The 19,044-nt window shown below is 41.0% G+C and overlaps 1 protein-coding gene across 3 annotated transcripts in view; it reads right to left on the minus strand.

The window, feature by feature from the left end:
• kcnh1a (potassium voltage-gated channel, subfamily H (eag-related), member 1a) overlaps positions 1–19,044 on the minus strand; it is a 58,826-nt gene that overhangs the window by 11,868 nt on the left and 27,914 nt on the right. For all 3 annotated transcript variants that reach the window (XM_080288302.1, XM_026190878.2, XM_026190875.2), the window contains 2 exons: positions 12,189–12,388; positions 9,442–9,694 (listed from right to left, as the gene is read on the minus strand). In XM_080288302.1, the coding sequence (XP_080144428.1) occupies positions 9,442–9,694; positions 12,189–12,388 (453 nt within the window). The remainder of the gene's footprint in view (positions 1–9,441; positions 9,695–12,188; positions 12,389–19,044) is intronic.

Raw genomic sequence — 19,044 nt, forward strand, 5'->3', positions numbered from 1 at the left:
CTAACTCCTAAGTGAAGTATGTAGGTCTTAAAGAGCTAAATCTCCAGAAAAGTCTCTACTATAGTCACAAGTTAGTTGAGCTGGTGTAAAGCCAACCAATAAAGTTGTAGATGCACTGCTAATCATGTGCGGATTCGGGTAATATTTCTTTACAGGTTTATTATAAATTGCTCAACATAACCATTTGTTAGATAGTTATTATCTTCTGACTGTTGCGTCATTGGCTACAGATTGTGAAAGATGCAATTTTAACTAAAGCTTTTTCAAATTAGCTCATAATAAAATCTTAAGAAATAATGGAAGCTAACTAGGTATTTAAAAATAACATTGGTTTATTTCGTTTGTTATGTTGTTCAGTTTCATTGCCTTTACAATAAATCAGTGAAAAATCAATCCAGGCAGCCATATTACATGTTTGCTTGAAATGAACCTGTGGCACAGGTATTGATTGTAACCTTTGAAGGCCAAAGGATTGCAAGTGTTGCGTTGTGATTTTCTGTTCAGTCCTGAGTTATAATACTTTTAATTATTATTTATTTTAAAATGCTTATTTTCAGTTAGGTTTAGTTTAAACTAATTTCATTTGACTTAAATGAATACAGCACTGAAAATACACTCAACAAAAATATAAACGCAACACCTTTGTTACTGCTCCCATTCCCCATGGGATGGACGTAGAGACCTAAAATTCATTCCAGATACACAATATAACCATCCCTCCCAAACAGTGGTCACAAATCAGTCCAAATGTGTGGTAGTGGGCACATCTGCTATATTGAGATAATCCATCCCACCTCACAGGTGTGCCACATCAGGATGCTGATCTGACATCATGAGTAGTGCACAGGTGTACCTCAGACTGCCCACAACAAAAGGCCACCCTGGAATGTGCAGTTTTGTCTCACAGCAAAATGCCACAGATGCCACAAGCAATGAGGGAGCGTGCAATTGGCATGCTGACAGCAGGAATGTCAACCAGATCTGTCGCCCGTGCATTGAATGTTCATTTCTCAACCATAAGCCGTCTCCACAGGCGTTTCAGAGAATATGGCAGCACATCCAACCGGCCTCACAACCGCAGACCTCGTGTAACCACACCAGCCCAGGACCTCCACATCCAGCTGGTTCACCTCCAAGATCGTCTGAGACCAGCCACCCAGACAGCTGCTGGAACAATTGGTTTGCACAACCAAACAATTTCTGCACAAACTGTCAGAAACCGTCTCAGGGACGCTCAACTGCATGCCCGTCGTCCTCATCGGGGTCTTGACCTGACTCCAGCTCGTCGCCGTAACAGACTTGTGTGGGCAAATGCTCACATTCGATGGCGTCTGGCACGTTGGAGAGGTGTGCGCTTCACGGATGAATCATGGTTCACATTGTTCAGGGCAGATGGCAGCTGAGAATGTCCCAGTTCTTGCATGGCCAGCATACTCACCGGACATGTCACCCATTGAGCATGTTCGGGATGTGCTTGACCGGCGTATACGACAGCGTGTACCAGTTCCCACGAATATCCAACAACCTCGCACAGCCATTGAAGTGGAGTGGACCAACATTCCACAGGCCACAATTGACAATCTGATAGACTCCATGCGACGATGTGTTGCACTGCATGAGGCAAATGGTGGTCACACCAGATACTGACCGGTTCTGGGTCCCCAGACCCCCAATAGCGCAAAAAACTGCACATTCCAGGGTGGCCTTTTGTTGTGGGCAGTCTGAGGTACACCTGTGCACTACTCATGATGTCAGATCAGCATCCTGATGTGGCACACCTGTGAGGTGGGATGGATTATCTCAATATAGCAGATGTGCCCACTACCACACATTTGGACTGATTTGTGACCACTGTTTGGGAGGGATGGTTATATTGTGTATCTGGAATGAATTTTAGGTCTCTACGTCCATCCCATGGGGAATGGGAGCAGTAACAAAGGTGTTGCGTTTATATTTTTGTTGAGTGTAGTTTCACAGACACCACAGAGTGGTTAGATTGACAAATTTGAACAAACGAATTGAGAGTAAATCCCAAGACACTTATTAACCACAAAAGCTTATTCTAGGCAGTTTTACACTAAATAATATAGTTTTAGGTGATTTTTCAGGTATGTAGAATATGTTTTTTACACTAATTTTATAATAATAATAATAATAATACATTTTATTTGAGGGCGCCTTTCAAAAACCCAAGGTCACCTTACAAAAGAACAAAATTAATAAAAGAAAACAATAGTTATAAAATACATAAAATAAGTTAAAATTGCAAAGCAGAACTTGACAACAGGTAAAATCAGCACTAAAGTGAAAAAGCCAGTTTGAACAGATGTGTTTTGAGCTGTGACTTAAATGCGGGAAAAGAGTCTATATTTCTTATGGCTGGAGGAAGAGAGTTCCAGAGCTGAGAAGCAGAGTGACTGAAGGCTCTGTTCCCCATAGTGGTAAGACGTGTGGACGGAACAGTAAGATGAATAGCAGATGATGATCGGAGAGGGCGGGAGACAGTGGTGATATGGAGCAGGTCACACAAATAGGAAGGAGCAGATTTATGGATACACTTGTATGTGAGAAGTAAGATTTTAAAGTTTATCCTGGCTTCTATGGGCAACCAGTGAAGCTGCTGAAGAACTGGCGTAATATGAGCTCTTGACGGAATACGAGTTATGACCCGAGCTGCGGAATTTTGAAGAAGTTGGAGTTTATGAAGGGACCTTTTAAGGAGACCAAATAAGAGGGAACTGCAGTAATCAATATGGGACGTAATAAGACTATGGACTTCCCTCCCCATCTCCAGCTGCCTCCCCCTTCCCGCTCCACCACAACCACCCACACATGCAGGACCTTGGAGTAGGGGTATGTCACCAGGGTGCAGAGGAGGCTACCCCCCCCCTCTGTCCCCTTCTGGCTGCCTCTGCCTCAATTTTATCCCACAACTTAGACATTCACATTACTCACACTCTCATTACACATACATATAGGATCTTGGGGGTGGGCACGATACACGGAATCCAAATTACCATCAGGGTGTACACCCCACCCCTGGCGTCGTTGCCCACCTCTCAATTTTAAATACACGTAGACATTGAGGGCTAGCAGGAGGGACTATGCGCTTACCTGCTGCTCTCTGGCAGGTAGCTCCAAGCCCTCCTGGGTTTTAAATGCACCTTAGAACACATATGCATCAACACTACAATGAGCGGGTGGAGGGAGGTTTGGAGTCTTCTCTCACCCCCATTCTCTGCGGCCTGCTGGAGCGGGGGGGCTAGGAGGAGGAGTTGGTCGTCTGACTGCGGTCTGGAGTGTGGGGCCTCCCTGCTGCTGCGGAGTCGGGGCGGTCTGCCTCTCCCCACCGCAGGGAAAAGGGTAACACCACCTGGGTCTGGGTGCGGTTCCCCCCTCCAGGGGCAAGGGTACCTAGACCCGGTTCGTAGAGTATGCTTGGGGAGTGTGATCGTGTGTACAGCGTCTCTTTATGTCTGTCTCCACGTTGGTTGAGTGTGGAGTAAGTGCATATGAGAGCATGAGGGTGGGGAATGGATGTTTGTATCTGTGTGTGCCTGTATGTCTGGTTGTCAGGTTGGGTGTCAGACGCCACCTCTCTGGGGACATCTCAGGCCCTCCAAGGTTTGAAGGCCTATCTCCCCCCACCACCACTTCCCCTGCCAGTGGTGGACTCCCTCAGACATCGGTGCGTTGGTGGTTCTTTGTGTCTGGGGGTGGGCGTCCGGGTACACACCGGCTCACTCCTTGGCGGCCGCTTATTGGGGCCTGGAGCCTGGGGCTCGCTCGGGCCACTTCGGAGGTGGGGTGCCCCCGGCCTCTTGGCCTGGGGCTCGGTCACTCAGGCACAGCTGGCTGCCGGCGGAGCTCACGGGCGCGTCACTGCAACTCCCCCTGGCTTCTGCTCCGCGGCTGCTGAGTGAGCCCTCATCTGGGACTCTCCTCAGCTCTTTCTGGGACAGTGGCGCGGCTGCCCCTCTGTTGGTCTTCCTTGGTCTCTTGTGTTCTGGGGGCCTCTGGATGTCTGGAGTTTTGATCTCCTCCATACCTGCTTCATGCCCTGGAGGACGGGGCTGTGGCCCCCCACACCCTCTAGCACAGGGGTGGCCAACCAGTCAGAGACCAAGAGCCACTTTTTTTTTTACTGTGTTACCGCAAAGAGCCACATCATACGCATGGGCACACATGAACATCACCCATCCTTTCCTCTCTCTCTCTCTCTCTCTCACACACACACACACACACACACACACACACACACACACACCTCTGCTCAGCCAGATTTATTGTAAATGTCACACACCAACATGATAATGACAGAAATGGACTCCTACAGTACTAAAACCACAGGCCAGTCATTTTCAACAATGAACATTGTGTGCACTGTCTCACACACACAAACTCTCAGTTCAACCAAGTCCACAAACAAAAATATAATAATCTACAATAGCATTTACTTTTATAATGCATGTTGTTTAGTGGGACTTCTGGCATTCCTTGCCTTGAACAATCCTCTTTAAATCTGGCTTGTATTCCGTTGTTGTCACTCGAAGCAATTCTTTCACATGTGTGTCAGTCAGAACAGATCGATGCTTTGATTTCACATGTTTTAGGGTAGAAAACACAGACTCGCAGACGTATGTTGACCCAAACATTGACAGTATCTTAAGCGCAGCCCGTTTGACATTGGGGTATTTTTCCATTGGCACACTTTTCCAGAACTCAATGGTCCCTTCCCTTAAAGCAGGTTTCAATTGGTCCTCCTCACAAAGATCGATCATCTCCAACTCAGCCGCAGCTCCATCTGTGACTAGCGGGACTTTCAAACAGCCGGTCTCTGCATTAAATGGGTCGACGAGGAACGTAATCTGTGGCCTTTTCAATTGTAGATCATGGAACCGGGTCACGAAGCTTTCGTGCAAGTTTTCAATCAGCGTTGCATATCTGGCTCTTTGCTTACTCAGGGCAGCACTGGCGACTTGCCCGCTGGCTTTTAGCAGAGTGGGAAAATGCGTTAAATCTCCCTTTTGAATATGTGTCTTGAACAGCTTCAGTTTGTTGACAAACGCAAACACACTTTGCACTAGGTCAGGGAGCATTTTTAACTTACCCTGCAGGGTCAGGTTCAGTCTGTCCAAGTGACACAGCATGTCGACCAAAAAGGCCAGATCCATAATCCACTTGAGGTCCGAGAGCTCGGGATAGTCCTTGTCCTTCTTTTCCATAAACAGTTTCACGGCATCCAAAAGCTCAAAGAAGCGAGAGAGTACCTGGCCTTTTGACAGCCACCTCACAGTGCAGTGCAGCGGCAGGTCACCTGGAAGCCCTTGGTCCAGCTCAGCGATGAGATTCTTGAATTGCCTGTGGTTAAGCGCATGTGTGCGGATATAGTTGCCAATTTCCATCACAGGCTTCATGACGTTATCTAAATTCAATGATTTAGACACGAGTTGCTCCATGTGGATGATGCAGTGGAAATTCCAAAAGTCAGGAATAGTTTGGTCAGCTTTGCACAGCCCCACAAGCCCGTTCACAGATCCCATCATGGCTGGTGCTCCATCCGTGGCTATTGCAGTTAATTTCGTTATGGGCAGATTTGCTTTTTCAAATGCAGCCATCATGGTTTCTTTCACATCTATGCCACGGGTTCTGTCTTTTAATGGCACAATATCCAGGAGTTCTTCTTTGATCACACAATCGTTTGAAACAGACCGTGCAAATATTGCCAACTGAGGCTTGTCTTGTATATCACAACTCTCATCCAATGCGACACTAAAATACTCACATGCTTGAAGGTCAGAGTGCAACTGTGATTCAATAGCCGTGTTAATGTCCGATATTCTGTGTTCAACAGTGTGGCGGGACAGTTGGACGTCTGATACCATGCGTTTTAATTTGTCGTTTTCAGGAGACAAGATTTCAACAACATCACTGAGGCATTTTTTAACGAACTCCCCTTCATTGTATGGCTTTTTAGCCCGTGCAATGTTCCAAGCCAGCTGATAGGATGCGAGCGTTATGGTCTCTGACCGCTTCGTAAATTTTTGGAAAAACTGTATCTGCTTTTCTGCCTGACTTTTCAAAGTGGCCAACTCGTACTTGCGAAGTTCAGTCCCTTTTGGAAATTCCTGGTCGATGTTAGCATGGAGTGAGCTGAAGTGGCGCTGAAGATTTGAAGCTTTGAAATGCGCTAATGACGTCTGACATATAAGGCAGAATGGCTTACCATTGCGTTCCACAAAAAAATATAAACTCTCCCACTCTGTTAAAAATGTCCTGTGTTCCTCTTCATATTTTCTTTTTGCTGTGCATTTTTTTCCTGCCATTTTAAGGGCGAACTTGCTCCTACTGGGAAACCTTGCGGTATTTTCATCTCACACACATGCGCATTTCATGAAAATACCGTATTGAACTCAAGCGAAGCGAACGCGCACATTTTAAAACAACAACATAAAAAAAATCAAAACACAAACATAAACTTTGATATGAACGTAAGAGCCGCATGAAACCAGGCAAAGAGCCGCATGCGGCTCGAGAGCCGCGGGTTGGCCACCCCTGCTCTAGCAGATCATTACATGAAGGAACCTTTTAAAAAAAACAAGCGCGTCCATGCTCACAGGTGTACACACGGGTGATCACACCCACAAACTACACCCTTTTTGGCTCCTACCTCAAAGCACACTGTGTTCTGTTGATCTTATGTGCTGCACAATAATGTTTAATATTTAGTATTTACTGTCATATTCCCATATATCATTGTGATGTTGTTTTTTCTATTACTCTTGTTCTCTTCTGCTTGTTTTCTTTTTTCTTTCTCAGCAGGTGATCCAGGTGATCGATATATGCTTTTTTTTTTTTCCTTTTTCTTTTTTTTTCTGCCCGTTCTGTTGGTTTTTGTCTTTTGCCCTTCTCCCCCGTCCCTCTTCTCAGCTGTTTCTCTTTCCCTCTTTCTTTATCCCCTTCTTTCCCCCAGTCAAGTCTGTCCCATATTCAGTAAGTGAAAATAAAATAAACAATAAAAGGTGACTCAAATGGACCATTACGGCAAGGCTGGGATGATCAATTTGGTAAAGTAAATCCGTTGGGCATCTTTCTTTGCCTTTAGACAACAATTCTGATGGCAAAAGAGCCAAACGGGACAGGCAAAAAAAAAAAAAGAAAAAAAAAAAGACTATGGACAAGAATGGCAGCAGCATGGGGAGTAAGGAAGGGGCAGAGTCAGTTAATATTACGTAAGGGGAAGTATGCAGACCGGGTTATGTAATTAATGTGGGGCTGGAATGAGAGGATATTATCAAGTATGACACCCAAACTCTTAACCTGAGGGGAGGGAAGGGTGGAGAACGTTCAATGTTAATGGAAAAACTGTGGGATTTGGATAAGATTGAGGCTATACCAACAAGTAAAACTTCTGTTTTATTACTGTTTAGTTTAAGAAAATTGGAGGAGAACCATGATCTACTCTTGATAAGACAATTTGAGAGGGAGGTAGGTGGGAGGGATGAATTGGGTTTAGAAGAGCTGGGTGTCATCGACATAACAGTGAAAATTTATATTATATTTTCAGAATATATGACCAAGAGGGAGCATGTAAATAATGAATAAAAGAGGCCCTAATACTGAACCCTGGGGCACACCAGCAGAAACAGGATGGAGAGTTGAAGAATGGGATTTAAATTGGATAAACTGAGTGCAGTCTGAGAGATAGGAGGTGAACAGGGCAAGGGGGGTATGACTAATGCCAATGGATGTTAACCGGTTCAGGAGAATATTGTGAGAAATGGTATCAAACGCCGCACTAAGATCAAGAAGGATGAGGATGGATAGGAGACCAGAATCAGCTGCCATCAGAAGGTCATTGGTAATCCTTAACAAAGCCAGATTGAAATTGTTCATAGAGATTATGGCTATTGAGGTGTAAGTGAAGCTGGGAGGCGACAACTTTTTTAATTTTAATTCACTTATACCCTTGTAGTTCACACAGATGAATTCGTACAGGCAAAACTGAATGTTTGTTAATGCAGTTCACAGCACCACAAATCTTTATCATTCCAACTGTTTAAAATGCTAAAATCTTTCATTGATCTCAGACAATATTTAAGGGGACAGCCAATAAAATGCAGTAAATTTGATGCACTAGAGATGATTACAATATGCGCCCAAAGTAGGTGAGCTGGCTTAATGTGATTCAGATAAAACTGAAAATACCAGACTTTACTGTTGCTGAGAGGACTGACAAACAAATTCTTGTCCAAATCCTGAATCCATCACTCAGCAGAAAATGATCCCCAAACAGCTCAGCTGACACTGCAGACAGGGACAGTTTGTAAAGTGCTGCTAGGCAAAAAAGAAAAGGGAGGATTTAAGTAAGTCCTCGAACAAAAATATTTTCTTGCTATGATGTTCAGAGAGAGCTAGAGGCCACTTAGACTTAAAAGCCTTTATGCTATCAACCAGTGTTTTGGTGTTGAAGTGCCTCCAAGACAATACATTCAGATTAGAGACACTATTGTCAATGCATCTGAGTCACACAGCTTAAGTAATCTAAAACTTTATATTGTGAAACAACCGAGGAGATCAGCAGCAGGTCCTTCGACAGCTGGGGAAATGAAGAGGTATAATGCTTCTCCAATGGAGGAAATGCAAATTTCCTCATCAAGCATGTAGTAGTAGTATATTCCTTCAAATGGCCTGAAAATTTATACTATACATGTTGTATATTTTCAGCATTATGCAAATTTATCATTATTATAGAATGAGGTTTGTTTAGAGGTAGATTACTTTTCACTAATTTCTACATTTTAATTTTTGTAGAAATGCACTGATCAGTTCATCAGAGAATGAAATTTCAGCATGCTCGGCCTGGAGCGGTGACCGGCTGGTCAGTCACATTTTTCCAATTATGAGCCAGTCTGTTTCATGCATGCGCAACACGTGCACAATGGTGAAGACAAATAATCACTCAGGCACTCACAGCCATACTCGAACATGTCATTAGCTTGTGGCTGTAGGCATTAGTAAGAGAAGAAACACAAAACATTTGGCAAAGTAAACCATGGGTGAATCACCATGATTACTTTGTAACAACAAATCTAATGATACACTTGAGTCATCTTTGCCCAGCTAAACATGCCTAGTTTGATGAAGCTAATGAACGGAAAGTAGATAAATCTGAAGCTAGCTAGAGTGCAGAGCTAGCCACAAGGCAGCAGCCTCGGTATGAGCAGTGAAAAAAGCCCAAAACAGCTATGAGGGACATTAGAGAGAAGGTTAAAAATTAGGTCAATTTCCTGTTATCTGGTTAATTTAGAATGTAATGAAAAATAAGTACCAGACATTTATTTTATTTTAAAAAATAAAATAAGATCAATTCAAATCTAATGTAAAAATTAGGAATTACACATAGTTCTCTTTAAAGTAAAACAAAGGAGCTTTACTCACCTAAAATGGCAACAACCTCATCATCCTGAATGACCTCCAGTGACCCTGACACCACAAAACAGAGGCTGTCCACACTTTCACCAGCGTGATAGATCAGGTCGCCAGGGGCGCAGTGGGTAGTCTGAAACTCCATGGCCAGTGCTCGGAGACACCCATCACTGGCCAGTCGGAAAGCCGGGTGCTCTTTAAAAACTTTGCGATTGAGGTGAACACAAATATCAGCTCTCATGTCCTTCGGACAAATCTGTAGCACCTGGAAACAAATAAAAGAAAATACCTTATAATGCACACTACACAGGCCACCGTCACAGCTTGCCTCATTTCACTAGTGTGACGTACATACAGGTGTTTATCTGGCTGGATGCATAAAGGGTATTTGAAACCATTAATCATCAGTAAGTGATTAAGGTTGTTACATGTGGGCTTATATATGAGGCAGTGATTCATTTGGTCCTGACAGAGTAGGTGGCGACTGCATAACTAAAATTATATAAAGGATAATTTCCCATGTTGCTTTACCTTGTTAACAGATGTGGACAGAAAAGCACCTATTATCCTCCTTTTTTACAAAGTTGTGGTAGTCAAATTTTTATCAAACTTTATCAAGCCTTCAGCTTTCAGGGCCAGTCTTTGGTGGAACCAGCTCCCAGTTTGGATTCACAAAACAGACACCCTTTCTACCTCTAAGATTCGACTTTTCCCTCCCTATGCATTTTCACACCATTTAATCATCAGTTATAATTCATCAGTTATGTCAGCAGGCAGCCCTTGCTCTCAGCCTGGTTCTACTGGAAGTTTCTTCCTGTTAAAAGGGAGTTTTTACCTTCCCACTGTTGCCAAGTGCTTGCTCGTGGGGGCTTGTGTGATTATTTGTATATTCTCTGTATTATTTTAGGGTCTTTACCTTACAGTATAAAGCACCTTGAGATGACTGTTAGGATTTGGTGCAATATAAATAAAACTGAACTGCTCAAAACTGTGCAGCAGGAGCCTCAGGGCATAGGTTTCCATGGCTGAGCAGCTCTTGCAGATGTAATGTGTAGGTGGGCTGGTATTTTTGTCGATTTTCTTCCAGCAAAAAGCAGAGTATTTATTATACTATACATATATGTTTTAATTGAGTCCACTAAAATGTGAATTTTTAAATTTTTCTGCAATTGTTCAATATCCATTAATGAGCAAAATGTTTTTCATGTAGACAGATTGCACACACTAAAATCAGAAACAGATGTACCCATCTATAATTTCTCTTCATTACAGTGGTCAGTGGTTAACTGTATATAAACAGATGTCTTATATCTGTGCAGCAGATTTCATGGGAGTTGAAAAAAGTAAAGTACCTACATATATACACATATATACACATATATATATATATATATATATATATATATATATACATATATATATACACATATGTATATGTATATATATATATATACACACACATGTATATGTATATATATATATACACATGTATATGTATATATATATATATACACATGTATATGTATATATATATATATACACATGTATATGTATATATATATATATACACATGTATATGTATATATATATATATACACATGTATATGTATATATATATATATACACATGTATATGTATATATATATATATACACATGTATATGTATATATATATAAACACACACACACACACACACACACACACACACACATATATACACATATACACACATACATATACATACAAAGTAAAGTACAGTAAAGTACATATAAAGTAAGTTATGCATTTAAATAAACCTTTTATTAGCTTATTGTTAAATGTGAAATCCATAGCAAATATTATGCAGGCCCTTCTTAATGATGTGCGATAAAACAGACAATATATGTGTCCAGCTAATTTCTGCACTAGGGGTCAACTTATCTGTCGAATGGCACTAAATATGTCAGGTTTCACATGTGGGCGACATGGAGTCCAGCCACCTCTCTGCTGAGTGTCACTGAGTGGCAGCATGTCATTCCAAGCACAGCTAATCAACAGGATGCCAGGCCATTGCAGGGTTCTGCCTTTAAAACACATCTCTTTGAAGATGAATGTCAAGCAAAAAATAACTCATGTGCCATTTTTAGACCCTTTAGTGAGGCCTTCAGCTAGACAAATAGATGATCCATACATGCAGTTCAGCCTCAACATAGGAACAACAAAATAAGTGAGCATAAGAATCATTAAAGTTGAATCACTGAGGTGGTGTTCCCTGTAATAAAATCCCTGTGTCATTGTAGTTATGAGCCTAATTGGAGGTGAAATGATATAATAAGTGGATTTAAATGGGATGCAGTGATATGAATGCTTTTTGGCTCGTGATTAACCAGAGTGGCACTATTTCAGTGTCTCCGCTTCCAGATTTTAATGCTTAATTTGAACACACTCAGATCGTTTTAGCATCATTTTAATTCAGGAGGATGGGTGAATGAGCACCACAGCAGTGTCTCTTTTTAGCAAGCTCATAAATTTTACCTATATATATATATATATATATATATATATATATATATATATATATATATATATATATACACACACACACACACACACACACAGGTTATTTACAGTATATAATTTACCCTGTGTTCCTATGCTTTTAACATCTATATGCTATTTGCAGATTATTTAAAATTTCTGCATTTCAACCAAGAACAAAAAAACGCCATCTGTTAATTAGAAACAAAAAATAAATAGCCAGTGAGCGCATGTTGGCATACCTTTTCCGTGTCTATGCCCCGTGACATGGACCAGGTGGAGGCAATGTAGTCCATTACTCTTTCACTTAAGCCCTTGGGAACTTGGTAGAGCTTCAGGAAGTCCCGGACACTGTTGAGCATCTCGTGATAACGATTTGTGTTGGCGTACATCTGCTGAAAAATCGTTGTCACGTTACCAAAAATGGTGGCATAAAGAAGGGCTGGGGGAATATAGAGAAAATACAAAGGAAGACGTTAGGAGAAAATCTAAAATAACAGATTTTTTTTAGCTTTGAAGATGATGAGGGCAGTTATTTGCCATTGAAAATGATGTAAAAAAATATATGCTTTTGGATTAAAAAAAAAATAACTCAATTTGTAGAGATTCAGGATATAAAAATAAGTAAAGCCTCATAGATCTGAAAAAATATTTTTTTTTAAATCTAAGATTTGGTTTAAAAAAGCAAAAAATACACCTGTAACAAAATATATTTTTATAAAAATAATTTAAAAAATTCTCCTTGTTTAGAAGGACACAAAAATGGTAGTTGGTGTCAAAATATTATAAAAAGACTTAAAAGCATCCAAAACCTGGTTTACAAGGACAAAAAAGTAGCAATTGGGGTTTAAGAAGACAACTAGCAAATCAACAAATTCATTGTCAATTACATAAAAATTTCCAAAAGCTTAATTTAGGATTATAATTCTTTTTACATTTCAGTTTTGAACAAATGTGCCTTAAGACTTAATATTGTTTTATGTGGTTTATGCTTGAATTTGTCACATGGGAAATTAACTATTACTACCTATGACTGCCTCCAAATATAATCAACAAAAGTCTTGCCAAAAGGAAAACTATAATTAGAGCTTCATTGTGACTGTGTGTAACCATCCATCCCCATGCAGCTACATCCCACTAAATACTGGTTTTCATAATTCGTAATAGATGAATTAAATGAAAAGCAACAGAAAGAGAAGTGCAGAGCATCTCCAAGGTGGTTGGGTGGTTGAACTGGTGCAACAGCTGGCGTGTATGTGTGGATCAAAGCCATCAGATGTCTGCTCAGTGTGTGCACTGTTCTCCTGGCAGTGGAGCCCTAATTAGCCCTGCTAGAAGGGACGGAGAGGAAACATGCCAGCCACACATTTCAATTATCCTCAGATGATGACAGTAACCTGTGCAATTGTTTGTGTACGTTTGTTTATTTCACGGCGTACAATCAAAGGGGTGAAAAACTGCACAGGGAATAATACTAATTAAAAAGCATTCAAAACTCCTTCAGGCTCAGGATAACCACAACTTCACCTTTTTATTACTGTCACTCAGTCGTTCATTATAGTTGATACCTTGTTAGCTGCTTATCAAACTTATCAAAGTAAGAGAAGCGAGGTACACCTTGGATAGGTGTTGCTTTTTAAAGACATAAACATCAGTAAAAAAAATCAGTTTCCTAATCTCTTTGTCTCCATCTTGCATAAATAATTCTTCCCAAAATTTTGTTTAAAAGGACATGACATGAAACCTAGCTTTAGAACAAATGAGCAAATGCTATTTATGGTCTCCTCACAACAATGATAAGAACGAGAAACTGGGCCAATATGGCATGTTTGTTAATACAGAGATATACATGTTAATGTGATCTAAGATTAATTCAATGCGTGTCGTGCCCAGGGCTGAACTAGGACAAAAAAAAAATCAGCCTGGGCATTTTGACTAGAGAGCGGCCCACCAGGTATTACAGGAAAAGCCATAAAGCCTTTGAATGAAAACAAACGCTGTTGTGACAGTGATGTACAGTCTTGTTGGTATATGTATGATTTCTATGCATTTTACATCAGTTAAAAACTTTGGTTGTAAGATTCAGATAATTATTAATTAAAAGCTAGACATTTTAAATGAGAATAAGAAAAAAAAAGTGTTTCTTTTTGCCCCCCCCTTTCCCTGTTAATGCCCTACCTGGCCCCCTGGCAAAACTTTGCTAGGCCCGCCCCTGCACAGTTACCAGCTGTCAGCTATGTAGAAAAGGATCCTGGTGTTATTTGTCTCTCAGAAACAGTTCATAACTTCCCTTCAAGTCATTCATGTCACCTAAAAGGTCAACCTGTTTCTCCATCACAGCTCTGATGATTCAGTAAGGACATCTCCTGGTTTCATCTTCATGTTTCCCTCTCGCCAGACATTCAAACCGATATCATGACCAGCAGCTTTTACAGCTGTGGCTCCAACATCAGCTGATACTAGAAATTAATATTAAATAAATTCTAATAACAGCTGATCAAGCTTTAACGTGCTGCCGTTGTTTAGCGTGATATCCGCTGGTTTCCTCTTTCTGGCGCAAAGTGGGCGATAAACAAGCAAGAGAGAAAAGCCGATCAGCTGATTATTGATCAGTTTCATGATTGAAGTAGCAACAGCAGAGGGAGGGGAGAGAATGAGAGAAGAAGAGGCAGCTGTGCAGCGTAAAGACAGAATAAATCCAGCTTTGTGTATTTTTCATTCTAGCTGAAGTCCGGGACAAACTGTGTTCCTTTTCAACTCAATACGAAACGCGTAATATTTTCTCTGAATACGGGACGATTCCGTTTTTTACGGGACCATTGGCAACTCTACTAACTAAACTTATGAACAAAATAAAGTTTACTATCAGTAACATTATAGCACCCACCCAGCAGTAATATAAACTCCGTCATGCTAGCTAGTGATTGTAACCGACTGTAAAAAGTCAGCACAACGAAAATAAACTCCACCTTAACTTGGTTTATATCTGACCCAGATAGACTGCAGGTCATAACTTCTTACCTGAAGCTCAGTTCACCTGACACTCGGACTGGCGGCCGCCTCGGGTCTCTCCTCCTCCTGCCTCCCCTTTCCCTCATCCACCTGCTGGCCTCTGTGGAAGGTCCGCCATAGCCAGCACCAAACAACTGAGTTATTTTTACACATCTGCCAGCATCTGGCCAATGCACCACCTTTCATTGTTTATACTGTTGCAAAAAACAAAACAAACAAACAAACAAACAAAAAAACAAACAAACCCATAAAAATGAAAAACCACCATCGGCCCACCGGGCAAATGCCCGGTATGAAATCTTCATTTACTGATTAATCATCTGTAAAAATTGTATTCCTTCCAGGAATGGAGACCTCTCTGTGTGGAGTGAATTTTATTCCTTGCTTTTCTTTTTCCTTTTTGCTCCAAACAATTTCACATCAATTGTATTGTTATATATGACCCTAAAATGGGGTATCTATTTGTATGTATTAAATTTGTACAAATTCAAAACTTACATTTGAATTAGAAATTATTTCTTCACTTGCTTTCAGACACTTAACCCTTACCAGGACTACAGCTCAAAGAGCAGGGTGTAAAATCTCTTAGACATGTCTTATTCTTAAATTAGCTAAACTGGTCTTTACTGACCAAAGCACTTAAAGTGTACGCACATTCAAGTAGCGCTTCTAATACTATACTACATTGTTTTTATTCTCACACACACTTGCACTGCTGCTTTGTAGCAGTTGTGTCTCTGTATTATGTGTTTAATCTCTTCATATTTGTGTGTTATTGTTAAGCGAACTGCTCTGGTGCGTGAAGTGAAGCCACATAATGGAAAGATTTTATGAGTATGTTAAAAAATCTTTAGGAACCAGGACTTAGAGATAGACAAGTTAACAAAAAAAAGAGTCTCAAAAAGACAGAAAGAAAGCTTAATATCCAAGTTTTGAGGGGCAAAGCCAGGGGCTATGATAGGTTGGCACATTTACAGGCAGACAGCCAAATGTCTAAGCAGAGATGTCATATCAAGTGGGCCAGACCAGCAAAACTCTATGGAATACCTTTACATTCCCGTAATTTTGTTATCTCGTGTTAGTAAAGCTACTGGCCAGCTGGTGCCTTTCTATATGCTCATATTCTCCTTGTTCCTGCATGTTTTATTTTGGTTTTTTGCAAAGACATACATGCTAGATTAATCTGTAATTTTAAATTGGCTTTAGGGCAGTGATTTTTTTTGTCTCACTGTATTTTCCCCATGATGGATGGGCGGCCTATCCGGAGTGTATTTGCAATTGACCAGTTGACCAAATTTGTCTCTTTGGTGGGCAGGTTTTGGTCCACAGGTCACATGTTTGACAACCCTGATCTAAGGCAATGATTTACAGTGAAGCGAAGTCCACACCAGAGAGCACAATCTATGTAGGAAGATAGGAAAAGCAAGAAGCACATCGAGGTATATACAGACAGTATGACAATCGTCTCCTTGTAAAATGATGATTTTAGAATCCATTTCTTTTGAAGTTGTAAAAGTTTGGCGTAGCTGCTTCCTGGAGCCTGAACACAGATGGCAATGCTGATGTCTCTGATAAGCAGAGAATGCTGTATCAAAGGAAACTCAATCGATCCCTGCAGAGCGGAGCCTCATCTAGCTCCCAACAGCTCTTTACTTGCTGACGTACGCAACTTCATCACACGACACTCGCTGTCCAACAGCTGGCTTGTTTGAAGGTAGTTAAAAGACAGTTGTCAGAAACTCAAGCCCCCGGCCAACAGTTGCTATAGAAACAGGACATATGTATAGTGCCCCCACTGCCTCCCCCTTCCTTTTCCCCATGCCATCCCGCAATCCCTCGTCACACTGTGATCTTCTTCTGCCAGCACCGATCCAGTGCTGCTGGTAAAAATAGAACAGTATCAGGGCATCTATATTTCATAGAGAACAGCCATGGACGACACTAGATTGCATCTACTACTGAATCCTCCCGAGGCTGTCTGATTTTAGATATTTGTGCTTTAAGATTATATGTAGCTCACAATGAAAAATTTAGACACAGACAAGTGCAGATGAGTTTTGCCAGTTCCCAAGAGAGTGTATTAATAAAACCTGCGCAACCAAAAAGTAAGGGGGAGCTGAATCTTCCTCCAAGTCTCAGGGTTGAGATTGTGGCTGAAAAAAGTACAGCGGAGGTGAGGAGTGATTGCAGAGGGATCGGAGGGAGCACTGTGCTAAATTGATCTGGCAGTGTCAGTTATTGCTCCGAGGTGTTGCTCTCTGCGTGCAGTCACACATAATGGCACCGCACTGTGGCATACAGTGTTTTATGAGCCACACAAACACGAGATAGCTTATAAATATTGAGACGTGGAAAGAAGGGCATGCTGTGAAAACCTGCCTCATTTAGCATATTACATGTTTTGTTAAAATGCAGAGGCAAGATTTTTTTTCTTTATTTACATACAGAACATATTGGTGTCCTTGGATTAACAGGCAGTGGGATATTTGCAATACTAGAAATCCGTTGGCATCAATAACAACCTAAACAACTAGCAGAACTTGTGATGATATCTACAGAGCCTAAATTATGCTGTACCCTCTCCCTTCTTAACAAGACAACAAAAATAACCCTGCATAAAATAAGACAGTAAGCAACCTGGGGGGCATCTAATCACTTTCTGAATAGATAATTGTTTTGTCTAAATATTCTAAGAAGGGTTGCCAGATCTTATTAAATGTCTTGCAAGAACCTGCAAGAGAGTATCTAATTTTTTCAAGTTTGATGTGAGTCAAAACTTCCCTGAGCCAGCTGTTATGAGTCGATTGAGACACCTGGGTAATAGGGCTGTAAAGGAAAGTACACTACACTTTATAGATGGGATATTAGTCAGTTTAAGTGGGGGGATACCAAATTGAGCTGAGGAGGGGTCAAGGCTAAGTTCTACATTCAGCACTGTAGCAAGAGTGTCAAATATTTGGCTCCAAAAATTAGAGAGGCTTGGACAGGACCAAAACATGTGAGTATGGTTGGTTGAAGACTGTTGGCATCTATTGCAACTGTCGCTGGCGGTTGGATAAATTTTCGCAAGCCAAGCATTTGTGTACTTTAAAAAGAATACTCACATTGAAATAAACCATGAAATATATGGAGGATGAAAAATTAGGGTTCACTGACTATCTGGTATCAGTACCCCTATTTCCTCCTCCCTGGTCCGCTTAGGATGAGCCATCCGAGCACTATCAGGAGAAACAATGAGGCTAGATATCACGGAAACAGAGTGTCTCTGAGCAGATTCCTGAGTGAGCAAGGAGTCAATCAGCAGTGACCCTGGTGGATGATTAAGAAAATGAGGGTATGTATTTGACAAAGTCTCTGGTTTGAAGGAAATGGAAGAAATGAGAGTGGGGCAACCCAAATCTGGTTGTAAGCTCTGTGAGATTAGTAAAGGTGTTTTCTGTAATTCAGAACATCTGAATAGCACACTGAGGTAACAAGCCTCACTCATTCAAGACCTTGAAATATATGTAGGCCAGTTCATTAAAACAGTTTCACTTGAAGCTAACAGAAGTGTGGATAGGAATGAAGGAAAAAAGGATTCAGTTTATATGCCTTACATTGTCTCATATATTAAAAAAAATCACTGTATCAATATGTTTTGCTCAGATTTACTTCTACAAGAAGCTGTTGTGTAAGACTGTTACAGCACTCATGCAGAAGCCCATTTCAACCTGTCCACATCTCTGATTCTTTTCAGCAATTCACATAATTCACTGACAACTGGGCCAATTAGAGCTCTGAAGGACCGAGATCAAGTACAACAGAGCAGAAATGTGAGGTGATTTTGGCATGGTGACCAGACCTTGTTAGTGCAACTTCCCACATTCGTTACAAGACGCACTGTGGCCCAAAAACTATTCTTCCTAAGACACTCAATAATAACGAGCAATACAAACCCAACAAAAAACTGCTTCATAGTATGCAAATTATGAAAAATTGATCCATATCAAAGTGGATAAATATTGTCTGATAGAGCTGGAGAAACCAATCTATCATTTAAATGAAGGAAATCATATTTGTAATATGGTTTCCAGTTTTTCTTGGACC

Source organism: Astatotilapia calliptera, chromosome 13 (assembly GCF_964374335.1).
Source record: "Astatotilapia calliptera chromosome 13, fAstCal68.1, whole genome shotgun sequence".
Lineage (NCBI taxonomy): Eukaryota > Metazoa > Chordata > Actinopteri > Cichliformes > Cichlidae > Astatotilapia > Astatotilapia calliptera.